This window comes from Panulirus ornatus, chromosome 5 (assembly GCF_036320965.1).
Source record: "Panulirus ornatus isolate Po-2019 chromosome 5, ASM3632096v1, whole genome shotgun sequence".
NCBI lineage: Eukaryota > Metazoa > Arthropoda > Malacostraca > Decapoda > Palinuridae > Panulirus > Panulirus ornatus.
In genome coordinates, this window is record NC_092228.1 from 11,392,936 (window position 1) to 11,407,919 (window position 14,984).

The window sequence follows — 14,984 nt, forward strand, 5'->3', positions numbered from 1 at the left end:
TGTGGCTACGTACCAGACGATGCTTTTAAGAGTTACATCCATAACACTTGAGTGTCGTGGCAGTAATGGGAGCCTTCTCCTGTGCATGCAGATGTACTCGACGTGATGCTGGTGCCTCATGCTTTACATCTTTCCACTACACACACACACACAATGCAGGATGATGGTCGGTTACACTGCAATACTCAGGCTTCTACCTTCACTTCCAACGCCCTTCAGTGTCCTATCCTCTACGGCTGATCATTCCTTTCATTCTTACGTATAGTCTGCTTGTCATCTCATTTACCAGATTATAAACGATCCTCTTTTTCCTTAAAATAAATAAATAAACAGAAATAACGTATAGCTGCTATTTAAACCCGCAGTTCAAGAGGTGAAAGTGGTAATAGCTCCCGTTGTAACTCCACAGCGAAACGATTCATATCCTCCTCTCGAGCACCCGAGCTTCGCCTCTGGTCTGCAACTCACACCTGACCCGCAATTAAAGAGTCTTTGTGGCTGCCCTTCACCCTCCTCTGGTCCTTCCTTCCCTCATGAGACCACACATGTATATATATCACACTTGGTCTATCCAGTGGTCAAACACCTGTACACCATCAGTTAGTTTTTTCGTAGCTCTAATTAGTTTTCATAAAACCTTCCCAACAATGACTTCGTCATAACTACCTATGTTCGTAGCATCGTAAGACATCAGGTGTTCTTCACACAGCAAACACTGGGTCAGACCCTACACGCCAGTCACTTCGACCCACATGCCTTGCACCACTTCCGTCACCCTCCCTCGAACTGAGGCGATCTTAAGGATGGGTTACGAGGCCTACCAGAGTTGGAAAATGATCGAAGACAACATTTTCTTTTTTCCCCCCCACCTGAATGAGAGCCACACAGAAAAAGCCGGCTGTTACAAACACGTCAAGACTCATGTACGCGAGAAAAAAAATCTCTTGATTTAGTATTATATGTATATAAAAGTGGACTCCCCCCCCCCAATTAACATTATATACTTAATACAGACTTCCATTTAAGTGTCTACACTCTCATCCATCATCAGGCTAACTTATCTCTCCCTTCGACTCTACAACGCAGTTCGTGCTGTCCTCACACTTCTATCATACAGCCAGTTCTCACTGTCAATGGCACGCTCACAGTGCTTGACAAAAAAAATGCGCACTTGGCACGCAAACAACAGCAGCTCCTCATAACGAACTGCTAAGGACGTGAGGCTGGAGGTGAACGTGTAAAATCAACTTGGATGTATATCATACACATAATAATACCCGGGGGAATTTACATGACACGTTCAGTAATTCCCGGCGAGTAGCGGAGAAAGAGAGTGCACATTTACCGTGTGATGACCGCTCCCGTAACACACCACTGGCCGGCTCTTCCTCCTCCAGCAGGGGAACTTGGCCGCCAAAACACCTTAAGACGCCACACACAGTTTCTCATTTCTCTTCAATCCTAACCTCACGTACCTTGGATCACAGTGATCGTAAGGCTACGTTTTTCCGCCCCCCAAAACATTCATACTCAGTAACATGGAAATATTATAAAACATCACTGGAGACTGTACCGGGGTGTGTGTGTGTGTGTGTGTCCCACCCCCGAAACGAAACGAACGGACGATAAGTGTCAAATCGGCTCTTTCCGTGGCTGCATCAAAATTACGGTCGCCTTTCACCGCGGTGTTTCCAGCGTCACCCTTACAACCACAGGTGCGGGCGATAACAGAGGTTTCCCAGTGAGGGAGTCTGGTGTTTACTACGTGACATAAACCTCACTTACGAACGAGGAATCCATTACGATTTAATTTGATTCCCTTGACCCGGGTAGGGCTGGGATAGTCTTGGGTACTATACATCCCCCCCCCAAAAAAAAAAAAAAAATGTGTCCTAATAAGTAAGTACAATATGGGGTATAATAATGGAGAAATCAATATCCACCTGATCCTTGAGAGTAATGGGGTTAAGCCAACACTACTGATTATCTAAGTTCCCATGTGAGACTCGCGTTGGACTTCCTAACATAGGCACGTGCCCTGGAGGTTTCACAGTGCTAACACTACAATCACCCAGGGCCGCCCCCTTCTATTAATATTCCACCGCAGTTCACGAAGAAATTGCAGCCGTAGCCTCATGATGATAATCATCATGCCCACCCTGCCTGAAGATGAGATCCCATCAACATACGGTGTGCCAGATATTATTCTATCAGAAGGTCCCAGAGTATACGTTTTACCACAAGTGTCCCATCGTTAACCCAACTACCAACTAGATCCCAGTCTCTACCTGTTACCATCCTATTAACATGTCCGCGACGTTTTGCGCTACGATAAGCCCAGTTAGAACGGAACCCTCACCTCGGTATGGCCAGATAGACGGGACAGATAACCCTAAATCCTACAGTGTTTAATATATTGGTTACTTTTAATCGCAAGCAAACCCGCCCCGACTTGTACCGAATCTCGGCCGACATCATAATGACCACAAAACACACGACCATAGATCCGGGTCTGGGGGGAAAAGTGTGCTTAGGCGCCGGGTGGGTGATACAGGCGACCGTCGACGATAACCTAGGCAGGATGTAGCCCTTGCTGAGTGCATGGGCCGCAGGGAGGGCATACGGGCCATATTAGGGCCGTATGATGATAGGAATCAAGGTTACGATGGATGTTATCATCGTCCACACCGCCATACCCACCAGGTGCTGACAGTCTCTCGCAATATGTTATACACGGCTGACTGAGCGCTGATACTACACACCTGCCGACGCAACAGGGATACAACGCACATCCGCTGACCCGTCACGGCTCTGCAGCACACCTGGTGGTGGGTCATGGCTTATACTGCACACCTGGTGGCTGAATAGGGGCCACACTGCATACTTACTGATACCCCCTAGGCTATACTGCACACCTGGTGCCTCGTCAAGACTATACTGCACACCTGGTGCCTCGTCAAGGCTATACTGCACTACTGGTAACAGTTCACAGCTATACGACATAACTGGTAACGGGTTTTGGCTACATTGCTCACCTGGTAACAGTTCAGAGTTATACGACACACCAGGTAACGAGTTCTGGCTATACTACACACATGGTGTACGGTTCACAGCTATGCAACACACCTGGTAACGGTTAACATCTATGCAAAACGCCTGGTAAAGATTCATGGATGTATTACGCAAATGGTGTCAAAGCTATGGCTTGCACTACACAACCTATATGCAAATACTTCAATGCGCTAATCAGATCCCACAGCCCTATACGTTGCACAGACTGATATATACGAGGTAACAATATATTCCAAATGCCGCATCAACCCACGAACAGAGACTAAAGAGAATGGGAGGTGGGGAAAAGGGTACTTGAGGTTGTGTGTGGCTTTGACCCGTCGAAGGTCAAAGCGAAATCATGAGCACGTGTACTTAACATGTGGGTGTTGTTACTACCACCAGTTGTCTGTCAGGTTCGTCAGGTGTGTGTGTCTGCCTGGCACAGGCCCTCATCTTACTAAGTTCTTGCTAGAAGCTTAAATATTTTGAATCTCATCAAAGCAGGTCGAGCGTGGAGGACTGCTAACATCAACCAGGAGTCCTGGGGTAAGCGACAGGTGGACGGACGGACGATCACTTGTCATTAAAAAAAAAAAAAAAAACAGAGAGCGTATGCAGTGTACTCGGACTAAATCTTCGACGCTCAAGTTCATAAACGCGGGTCTGTCATTACCCCCCAGAGAAAGGGGAGAGCATGTCAATGTCAATTCTCTTTATCCCATCAAGCATCACCTGAATATGGACAGCAGTGCCCATATGACTGGTGCATTCCCGTAACAGGGTTAGAATCTCCTCTGGTTCCGAATACAAGGAAGGTGGGTTGAGGTATCCATAATGGGCGGTGAAAACAGTGGTGACAGTGAGTAAGTTCAAGACGGTTCAAACACCTCACAAGAGAGGAGGAGGAAGGGACCAACGCATGAGTGTCAAGCTGTATACCATATGAGGTGGATGAGAATGTCATCAGACGGTGGTTAACAAAAGGGCGGACTGAAAAACAATTTCTTCCGTCACATAAAAAGGAAAAAAAAATCCTAGCAGCCACAGAGGACGCGAAAGTTCTCAGCATGTTTATGAAACATGGGAGCAATACAAAGGAACTCAAACAGCAAAAGACCGCTGGGTCCCTTCGAGGTTATTTGTGACAGCAGAAAATATCAACTGACAGATCAGACAGATTAGCGCAATAAGAAGACACGCGGGAACAGAAGTGAATAAAAATAAAGTCTCTGCTCTTCCCCCATCCGTGGCTAATTAATTCCGACGGTGGCACGCACCTGCTGCAGTAAGGATATCGCTTTCACCATCGACCGACAAAAACTTCAGTTATAAGCATCGGCGCCAGAAGGCGCGAGGACGCGAGACGTCCCGGGTCACCGAGTGCAAAATTCATGCCGTCGCAAAGATGAGCGAAGAGCAACTGTGGGTGATCGTATTAATCATTACACTAAGTGGAATTATACATAAAAAAATTAGTATCTAAACCCCACGTTTAGAAGAAAAAAAAAAGTATAACGTCTTTGTCACAAGAAATGTGTTCACCACTTGAGTTGTTCAAGAGGTGAAAAATATCAGCACCGAAAATTTCGCTTAATGATTAGGTCTTTAAAATAGATAAACAAATAAATAAAAATAAATAAAACATATATATATATATATATATATATATATATATATATATATATATATATATATATACATATAAATATATATATATATATACACACACACACAGTACTACGAGTTAAACCTGCCGCAAGTCTTTAACAGCAAATACATTATCGCTACACACCTTGATGAGTGTAGGCACATGCCTCTCGTGACAAGATTACCGGCCGGACAGAGACTTTTATATTAAGAGTCCCTAGCACTGTGCTGCGGACGAAGCTATCATGTTCCGTCTTTCTACAAGACCACGACATAAAGTGAAGCTTCTGTCGATGACATACGTGATCGTGGATGACTGACTGACAACGGCAGATATCCCTGAAAAGAGTTTGGCTCCCACCAGCACACGGTCTGGTAACCTTGTAACGACCACGCTCTCTCTCTCTCTCTCTCTCTCTCTCTCTCTCTAGCATGTACTGTGTTAACACGGCAGTCAGGGTATCAAAAAAAAAAAAAAAAAATTTCCCCGTGATTTTTTTTTTCCGGGGCAAAATGACTTTCCTGTCTACGACTCCTCTCCAGTGACTTTATGTCCGCGTACCCACTTGAGATAACCAAATATAAGTGAGACAAAAATGACAAAACGAGCGGGATAACATGCGTTAAGTCTACAAAAGTTTGGTGATTAAAATATACTTTCACCTCACTCATCGCGAACATAAATCCCACACAGCTTGTACAGAGAAAAAAAATATAACTGACAACTTAAATACCAGTCACTTTAATTACACTATTAGCTGGATGCACCCGCGTATAAAGAAACATCCACTAACTTCAACCATAATAAAAATACAAAAATAATATATATACACCGTTAAGTAAGGATCGCTGGACCCCGGCTATCTATTCCTTAATCACATTTCTGTACCTTTCCTCACTCATGAGGTCCTACACGTATAAAGGGAGCATTTCCATTTCCTACACACGAGGATCACTGAAACATTACCAACGATAAACACACTGGAGGGTGATGGTGTACATAAGGGTAAGAGGGTGACCGAGCCAGCGGCGGCGGTGTTGGTACCCAAGGTGCGTGGGAGCCCCCGCCCCCTCGACGATGATGCTATTACTAATTGTTCTACAGAAAGAAGTCGCCAGACGGCTCTGCTTTTAGGCTGTCATTCTGCCAGGCGGCCCTGCTTTCAGGGCTGTCAGTCGCTCGTGCAGGTAGCTTGGAGAGCTGATATGAGATATACTTTCTAAAGAAAAAAACAACATTGCTCTGCTGTGTATCATACTACAGTTATGCCGGTTACCATAATACTCTCGACCGGTTACCATAATACTACTCTACCGATCACACTAGCTCTGCTTGTTGTAAGCCAGCTATTCTAGACCTCTTGCTCCCACCAGGGAAAGAAGAAAAAAGCCTGGGAGAAAAAAATATTACATATACATAGGTATACATACATATATACATCCTCACTGATGCCTCGCTAGTAACTCTGCAATATATATATATATATATATATATATATATATATATATATATATATATATTGTACGCATTTCTGAAGCCAAATAAAGGTCCACAATAATTCTGGAGGCATCGTGCTATTCATATGAATAAATCAGAATACAATGAATGAATCCATTGTTCAGTTAATGCAACCACGTGTAACTATTAAATATGAAATACAGATTCAACGTTAAACAAAACCATACAACAGTGGTTATATCCTCCAAAATAAAAAAAAAATAAAGATCTATGTTTTTAGTATGAGCTAACTCACCCAAACAAATATACCTTCAACACGAAAGGCTGGATGTATATGTGTTAAGGATTATCATGTAAATATATATATATATATATATATATATATATATATATATATATATATATATATATATATATATATATATATATATATATACCAATTTGCCGCTATCGTTAGAGGAGAAAACAACTATATACTTACCTTACTGAAGAAAGAGAGAGAATGGACCTCTACTTACCTTACTCAGGACACCGAGGAAACATCCCTCTGTTTACCTTACAAAATACAAGAGGGCAACAACCTTCTAATGAGCCTACTCATGATGATCTGGCTGCAAAACCATGATGCACGTGTTAAGACACACCTAGCAATCTGCTAGTCACCGCAACACACAAACTGACGTGAATATACAATAAGGATCATAAGTTGAGACAGCATATATATATATATATATATATATATATATATATATATATATATATATATATATATATATATATATATATAATGAAGGGGTAAAAGGACCGTCACAGCAATTCCTAATGGTAAATGAACGAACACAATATCACACGTCATGACTGTCAGGGAACTCAAATACACGCAACACTATGATTATAACACACAACTACGCACCATATATATATATATATATATATATATTATCCCTGGGGATAAGGGAGAAAGAATACTTCCCACGTATTCCCTGCGTGTCGTAGAAGGCGACTAAAAGGGGAGGGAGCGGGGGGCTGGAAATCCTCCCCTCTCACTTTTTTTTTTTTAATTTTCCAAAAGAGGGAACAGAGAAGGGGCCCAGGTGAGGATATTCCCTCAAGGGCCCAGTCCTCTGTTCTCAACGCTACCTCGCTAATGCGGGAAATGGCGAATAGTATGAAAGAAAGAAAGAAAGATATATATATATATATATATATATACATATATATATATATATATATATATATATATATATATATATATATATATATATATATATATTTATCTATTTATTTTGCTTTGTCGCTGTCTCCCGCGTTTGCGAGGTAGCGCAAGGAAGCAGACGAAAGAAATGGCCCAACCCACCCCTATACACAATGCTTATACATACACGTCCACACACGCAAATATACATACCTATACATCTCAATGTACACATATACATACACACACAGACACATACATATATACCCATGCACACAATTCACACTGCCTTTATTCATTCCCATCGCCACCTCGCCACACATGAAATACCATCCCCCTCCCCCCTCATGTGTGCGAGGTAGCGCTAGGAAAAGACAACAAAGGCCCCATTCGTTCACACTCAGTCTCTAGCTGTCATGCAATAATGCCCGAAACCACAGCACCCTTTCCACATCCAGGCCCCACACATCTTTCCATGGTTTACCCCAGACGCTTCACATGCCCTGATTCAATCCACTGACAGCACGTCAACCCCGGTATACCACATCGATCCAATTCACTCTATTCCTTGCCCTCCCTTCCGATCACACAAAATCTTTTCACTCCATCTTTCCACCTCCAATTTGGTCTCCCACTTCTCGTTCCCTCCACCTCCGACACATATATCCTCTTGGTCAATCTTTCCTCACTCATTCTCTCATGTGCCCAAACCATTTCAAAACACCCTCTTCTGCTCTCTCAACCACGCTCTTTTTATTTCCACACATCTGTCTCACCCTTACATTACTTACTCGATCAAACCACCTCACACCACACATTGTCCTCAAACATCTCATTTCCAGCACATCCACCCTCCTGCGCACAACTCTATCCATAGCCCACGCCTCGCAACCATACAACATTGTTGGAACCACTATTCCTTCAAACATACCAATTTTTGCTTTCCGAGATAATGTTCTCGACTTTCACACATTCTTCAAGGCTTCCAGGATTATCGCCCCCTCCCCCACCCTATGATTCACTTCCGCTTCCATGGTTCCATCCGCTGCCAGATCCACTTCCAGATATGTAAAACACTTTACTTCCTCCAGTTTTTCTCCATTCAAACTTACCTCCCAATTGACTTGACCCTCAACCCTACTGTACCTAATAACCTTGCTCTTATTCACATTTACTCTTAACTTTCTTCTTTCACAAACTTTACCAAACTCAGTCACCAGCTTCTGCAGTTTCTCACACACACACACACACACACATATATATATATATATATATATATATATATATATATATATATATATATATATATATATATATATATATATATATATACTTCCTAATGAACCCAAAATGTGACCACTAAACAAAAACAAAACAAAAAACTCAAAAGCCTACGTTGTTATCACCCCCAGTTTCAGCTCAGAACTAAAGACCCTTGGAAATGGCCCGCGAGAAATCTATAAAAGTATCAATCTACGCTATTGTGAAACACTTCATGCAATATGCCGGGCGTAGGAGAAGGGGGGTCACCACATGCTGTTATATCACATCACTGAACACGCAGATCACGTCAATAATGATGAGGGCTGCCTCTTTACAGCAGCAGCAGCAGCGTGTGAGCTGTCGGTCGCGCGCGTACGGTCACACTCGGTCATGCAGCATGCAACAGAGAATGTCACGCCTTCTCTCCGCATCACCACTCAAAACAGCAGCACACTCCAGACACCCACCAGCGGCCACGAACCTTTGTAACTCCGGGGTTAGCGGAAAAACGCGTCGAGCGTATCTGCAATGTAGTGAAAATGTCAGTGCGGAAATAACACAGGAAAAAAGTGTAGATTGTGATTATATATATATATATATATATATATATATATATATATGCAAAATTTTAGATACACACACACACAACATTGCTGGCCTGCTAACTTCTATTACCTTGCAGCAGGGCAAGTTGCAGGACAAAATTAACTTGGATTCAACCTGACACAACATGGTTACACCGCGGGAACTCACCGTCCACGAGGCTCTAACACCGTCAGATGACGAGAGAGAGTACAGTCTTCTTAAGGATCATTACGCTACAAAGACGTCATCACTCCCCTGCTTCTGATTGCCCCGCAGTATAGAAGCTTTTGGAAACCCTAGGTCTATATTATATATATATATATATATATATATATGCCCTTTTTTTCACCTCTTGCACCTTTCTCTTGACCTCCTGTCTCTTTCTTTTATACTTCTCCCACTCAATTGCATTTTTTCCCTGCAAAAATCGTCCAAATGCCTCTCTCTTCTCTTTCACTAATACTCTTACTTCTTCATCCCACCACTCACTACCCTTTCTAAACAGCCCACCTCCCACTCTTCTCATGCCACAAGCATCTTTTGCGCAATGAGAGTTGGGGTGAGAGACTATCAGTAAATTTTAGGGAGAATAAAAAGATGTTCTGGAAGGAGGTAAATAGGGTGCGTAAGACAAGGGAGCAAATGGGAACTTCAGTGAAGGGCGTAAATGGGGAAGTGATAACAAGTAGTGGTGATGTGAGAAGGAGATGGAATGAGTATTTTGAAGGTTTGTTGAATGTGTCTGATGACAGAGTGGCAGATATAGGGTGTTTTGGTCGAGGTGGTGTGCAAAGTGAGAGGGTTAGGGAAAATGATTTGGTAAACAGAGAAGAGGTAGTAAAAGCTTTGCGGAAGATGAAAGCCGGCAAGGCAGCAGGTTTGGATGGTATTGCAGTGGAATTTATTAAAAAAGGGGGTGACTGTACTGTTGACTGGTTGGTAAGGTTATTTAATGTATGTATGACTCATGGTGAGGTGCCTGAGGATTGGCGGAATGCGTGCATAGTGCCATTGTACAAAGGCAAAGGGGATAAGAGTGAGTGCTCAAATTACAGAGGTATAAGTTTGTTGAGTATTCCTGGTAAATTATATGGGAGGGTATTGATTGAGAGGGTGAAGGCATGTACAGAGCATCAGATTGGGGAAGAGCAGTGCGGTTTCAGAAGTGGTAGAGGATGTGTGGATCAGGTGTTTGCTTTGAAGAATGTATGTGAGAAATACTTAGAAAAGCAAATGGATTTGTATGTAGCATTTATGGATCTGGAGAAGGCATATGATAAGAGTTGATAGAGATGCTCTGTGGAAGGTATTAAGAATATATGGTGTGGGAGGCAAGTTGTTAGAAGCAGTGAAAAGTTTTTATCGAGGATGTAAGGCATGTGTACGTGTAGGAAGAGAGGAAAGTGATTGGTTCTCAGTGAATGTAGGTTTGCGGCAGGGGTGTGTGATGTCTCCATGGTTGTTTAATTTGTTTATGGATGGGGTTGTTAGGGAGGTAAATGCAAGAGTCCTGGAAAGAGGGGCAAGTATGAAGTCTGTTGGGGATGAGAGAGCTTGGGAAGTGAGTCAGTTGTTGTTCGCTGATGATACAGCGCTGGTGGCTGATTCATGTGAGAAACTGCAGAAGCTGGTGACTGAGTTTGGTAAAGTGTGTGGAAGAAGAAAGTTAAGAGTAAATGTGAATAAGAGCAAGGTTATTAGGTACAGTAGGGTTGAGGGTCAAGTCAATTGGGAGGTGAGTTTGAATGGAGAAAAACTGGAGGAAGTGAAGTGTTTTAGATATCTGGGAGTGGATCTGTCAGCGGATGGAACCATGGAAGCGGAAGTGGATCATAGGGTGGGGGAGGGGGCGAAAATTTTGGGAGCCTTGAAAAATGTGTGGAAGTCGAGAACATTATCTCGGAAAGCAAAAATGGGTATGTTTGAAGGAATAGTGGTTCCAACAATGTTGTATGGTTGCGAGGCGTGGGCTATGGATAGAGTTGTGCGCAGGAGGATGGATGTGCTGGAAATGAGATGTTTGAGGACAATGTGTGGTGTGAGGTGGTTTGATCGAGTAAGTAACGTAAGGGTAAGAGAGATGTGTGGAAATAAAAAGAGCGTGATTGAGAGAGCAGAAGAGGGTGTTTTGAAATGGTTTGGGCACATGGAGAGAATGAGTGAGGAAAGATTGACCAAGAGGATATATGTGTCGGAGGTGGAGGGAACGAGGAGAAGAGGGAGACCAAATTGGAGGTGGAAAGATGGAGTGAAAAGATTTTGTGTGATCGGGGCCTGAACATGCAGGAGGGTGAAAGGAGGGCAAGGAATAGAGTGAATTGGAGCGATGTGGTATACAGGGGTTGACGTGCTGTCAGTGGATTGAATCAAGGCATGTGAAGCGTCTGGGGTAAACCATGGAAAGCTGTGTAGGTATGTATATTTTGCGTGTGTGGACGTGTGTATGTACATGTGTATGGGGGGGGTTGGGCCATTTCTTTCATCTGTTTCCTTGCGCTACCTCGCAAACGCGGGAGACAGCGACAAAGTATAAAAAAAAAAAAAAAAAAAAAAAAAAAAAAAAAAATATATATATATATATATATATATATATATATATATATATATACCTTTCTTTCTTTCATACTATTCGCCATTTCCCGCGTTAGCGAGGTAGCGTTAAGAACAGAGGACTGGGCCTTTGAGGGAATATCCTCAACTGGCCCCCTTCTCTGTCCCTCCAGGCTGCCTAGCGACACACTACCTATTGGCTGCCGTATGTTACATGATTTCCCGTATCAACGACTACCCACAATGACGGCTGCCTTTACTGGGGTAGTAGGGAATCAGCTGGCCTCTTCCATTCGTTTCACTTCAGGTCCCCAGATCCTGGGGTTTATCTCTGGGACATATCGGCATCTGTGAGCAACCGTAACTTACTGCTTCTCATGTCACTGTCATAACGCGAAACCACAATATCCGTCGCTATCCACAAGTATCTCTCTTATAACAAATAAAGTTCATCTTAACCTAATATCAAGGACTCGCCTCTACCCCCTGCAGTCTGGTCACGGACCTAGCTACCATGCCTCAAGCACTGCATCCTTGAGCGCATTCAAGGATGTTAGTTGCAGCAGCCGAGAAGTCTACGTTGCCGTCACGCCCTAGCTGGCCAGGCCCTTTACCGGCCACAGCGTTTCTCAGGGATGTCAATCGGCCGGTCTATATGTCACACCCTATCCCAGCGTAGGACGTACAGAACTTACCTCCCCCGTATGTTGATGCTCACACACTGCGAAAAGGGAACGCCTGGTGCGGACAAATATCAAAACGCATGTTCCCGCGCGTGTTCATGCATGGGTGAATGTGTCCATGCATATGTATACGTACTTATTATGTGTAGCCACGCGCGCAGCTAGTGAAGAGCGAGATGTCCTAATCACTGCAAGATCTGGGAAGCAGGATGACTTGCACAACTCGAAACAAAATAATCAAGTATTGTTATTCGAAACTATATAAAGTAACGTGTGTGTGTGTGTGTGTGTGTGTGTCTCGCCTTCATATTCATATCTCTGCTTCTTCCTTTCCTTTTTATTTACCATGATGAAAGCATCTTTACTCACTATTTCTTACGACAGATACAGTCTCCCAAATATCATTATGACAGCAGCAGCTTCACGTCTTTTTTTTTTTTTTTTTTACGTTTTACGGACCAGCTGTTCCACTTATGACTTCTATACAACAGCAGCTTCGAAGCGGAATCGAGGCAAAAGCAACACGTGAAGACATTCTTCGGCAAGCGTTTCGAGAGTGGCCTCAGAGGTCTTCGACACTCCATACGGTGACCGGGAATGTCTGGAGGGGCGGGCAGCTTCTTACAATGCCCTGGCCCTGCTCTGATGACGGGAGACGCCAGCCGCGATGATGATGATGATGGAGTAACTCATTCCAAACCTGAGCTGATATATATAATTCACCCAGTATACCTCAAGATTACCGTTGCATAATGAACCTGACACTTGCCATAGCCGGGGAAAAAAAACTTGCCCCTGAAATATACAGATGTCAGATAGTACAAAGGAATACCTCAACCCTTTAGAATGGCCACTTGTGGTCTATAATATGAGGGAGAGAGAGAGCGGACTGGGAGTCCAATTAACTCGCGTCTCGCTTTACGGGCGAGATGTACCGACCCCTCTCGGGTGTTCTTGCTCTGCATCCTCCATCTAATTTAATTCTGTCACTCAGGCGATAAGGTAATGTTAAAGGCTAGAGGGAAGAAAACAGGGCATGGATTGTGGGCATTGCCGTTATGGGGGAGGGGAGAATACTGGGGTGAGGGGCATAATGAGGGAGGATTCAGACCTCTGTGGGTAACACGGGTGGACAGGTATGGAGGTTCGCAGGCTACTGCAGGGGAATGTTACGGCCACCATATTTCATCCGTGACATATGATGATAATAATGATACGTGGATAAAACTAGGTGTGGCTTAAGAGAGCCGGCAAGATGTTGGTTTGGGGAGGGAAGTGTCAGCGTGCAAGGCAGAGAGGGAGGGTTTCGTAGGCTGCTGCTAGGGTTGGGGAAACTGAAGAGCAGATAGGATGATATGAAGTTCTGGGAGACATCAAGGAGTAGTGGGGGTTGATGTACGGGTTTGGGTGTGTGTGTGTGTGTGTTTGTGTGTGTGTGTGTGTGTGTGTGTGTGTGTGTGTGTGTGTGTGTGTGTGTGTGTGTGTGTAGGTGAGGGAGAAACAACTGACTGATGTTGGGTGACGGGAGAGGATAATCAGGAGCGCTGACTGGCGGAGGAAAAACAAAGACAAGGTCGGTCTATGACACCAACATTAACAATGTCTATTACCAACTAGTGTCTCGTGGGCCACATCAGTTAGCCATATCTGCCGAGAACATCTTCCCAAACATTACTCCAGCGAACGTTTACACAAACATCAACAACCATTAGAATATATAAAAAAAAAAATCATCTTGCTTGTTAACACAGTAAACCAGGGTGTTTAAATATCTTTTACAGAAATGATTCTCAAATGTGCAACCCATCGAGATAACACACTACATGGGCACAGTCCCAGGGAACACCCACGTGCGCTATCCCCAAGTGACAGCCAACACAGACACTGGGAACCTTCAAGACAAAGGTTCAACCCGAGTGCTCCCACGGCCAGCGTGGGCCGCTACGAGTGAACAGAAGCACACGAACTTTCCTGTCTCGCTGATATGGCCGGCCACATTGTCAAAACCTACCAGCAGGAATGTGTGTGTGTGTGTGTGTGTGTGTGTGTGTGTGTGTGTGTGTGTGACGGTACCAAACATGACGGTCCGATGTCTCTCATGGGCGACTGTGCGGATGTGCAACGAGCTACATGCTCAAGACTGGGCCTCTGTGAACGTGCAGATGAACACGGCAGTGGGGATAAATGACTCGGTTCCTGGAAAATACACCTGACTCTTGGGAAACATATGACCTTGACCTGGGAATACATGACTCGATTCTTGCATAATATACCTGAACGTTGAGAGGGGGGTCATGTATTCCCATCCTTACTGGGAGTTGGAATAACACTGCTAGGTGTCAGATCTCCCAAACAATCACATGATCTCCCTTGCTACTCTTTACCCCTTCCTCCATGGCCACCCTATTCCCCTTCGCTCCCACCTCACACTCTTCCTTCTATTACCCGCCCCACACTCTTCCCCTCCCCCTCACGCCTGGCCTGCCCAACACCTGTTGAGAATACACACCGTAACTTCTCACCCACTTGCATTTGATACCGTACTACG

General features: G+C 44.0%; 1 protein-coding gene across 1 annotated transcript in view; it reads right to left on the reverse strand.

Annotated features, from left to right (window-relative positions):
- Positions 1-8,981: 8,981 nt before the first annotated feature.
- Positions 8,982-14,984, reverse strand: part of LOC139746728 (cGMP-dependent protein kinase, isozyme 2 forms cD4/T1/T3A/T3B-like) — a 115,006-nt gene continuing 109,003 nt past the window's right edge. The window contains exon 2 of the mRNA XM_071658219.1: positions 8,982-9,141. Coding sequence (XP_071514320.1) covers positions 8,997-9,141 — 145 coding nt within the window. The 3' untranslated portion in view covers positions 8,982-8,996. The remainder of the gene's footprint in view (positions 9,142-14,984) is intronic.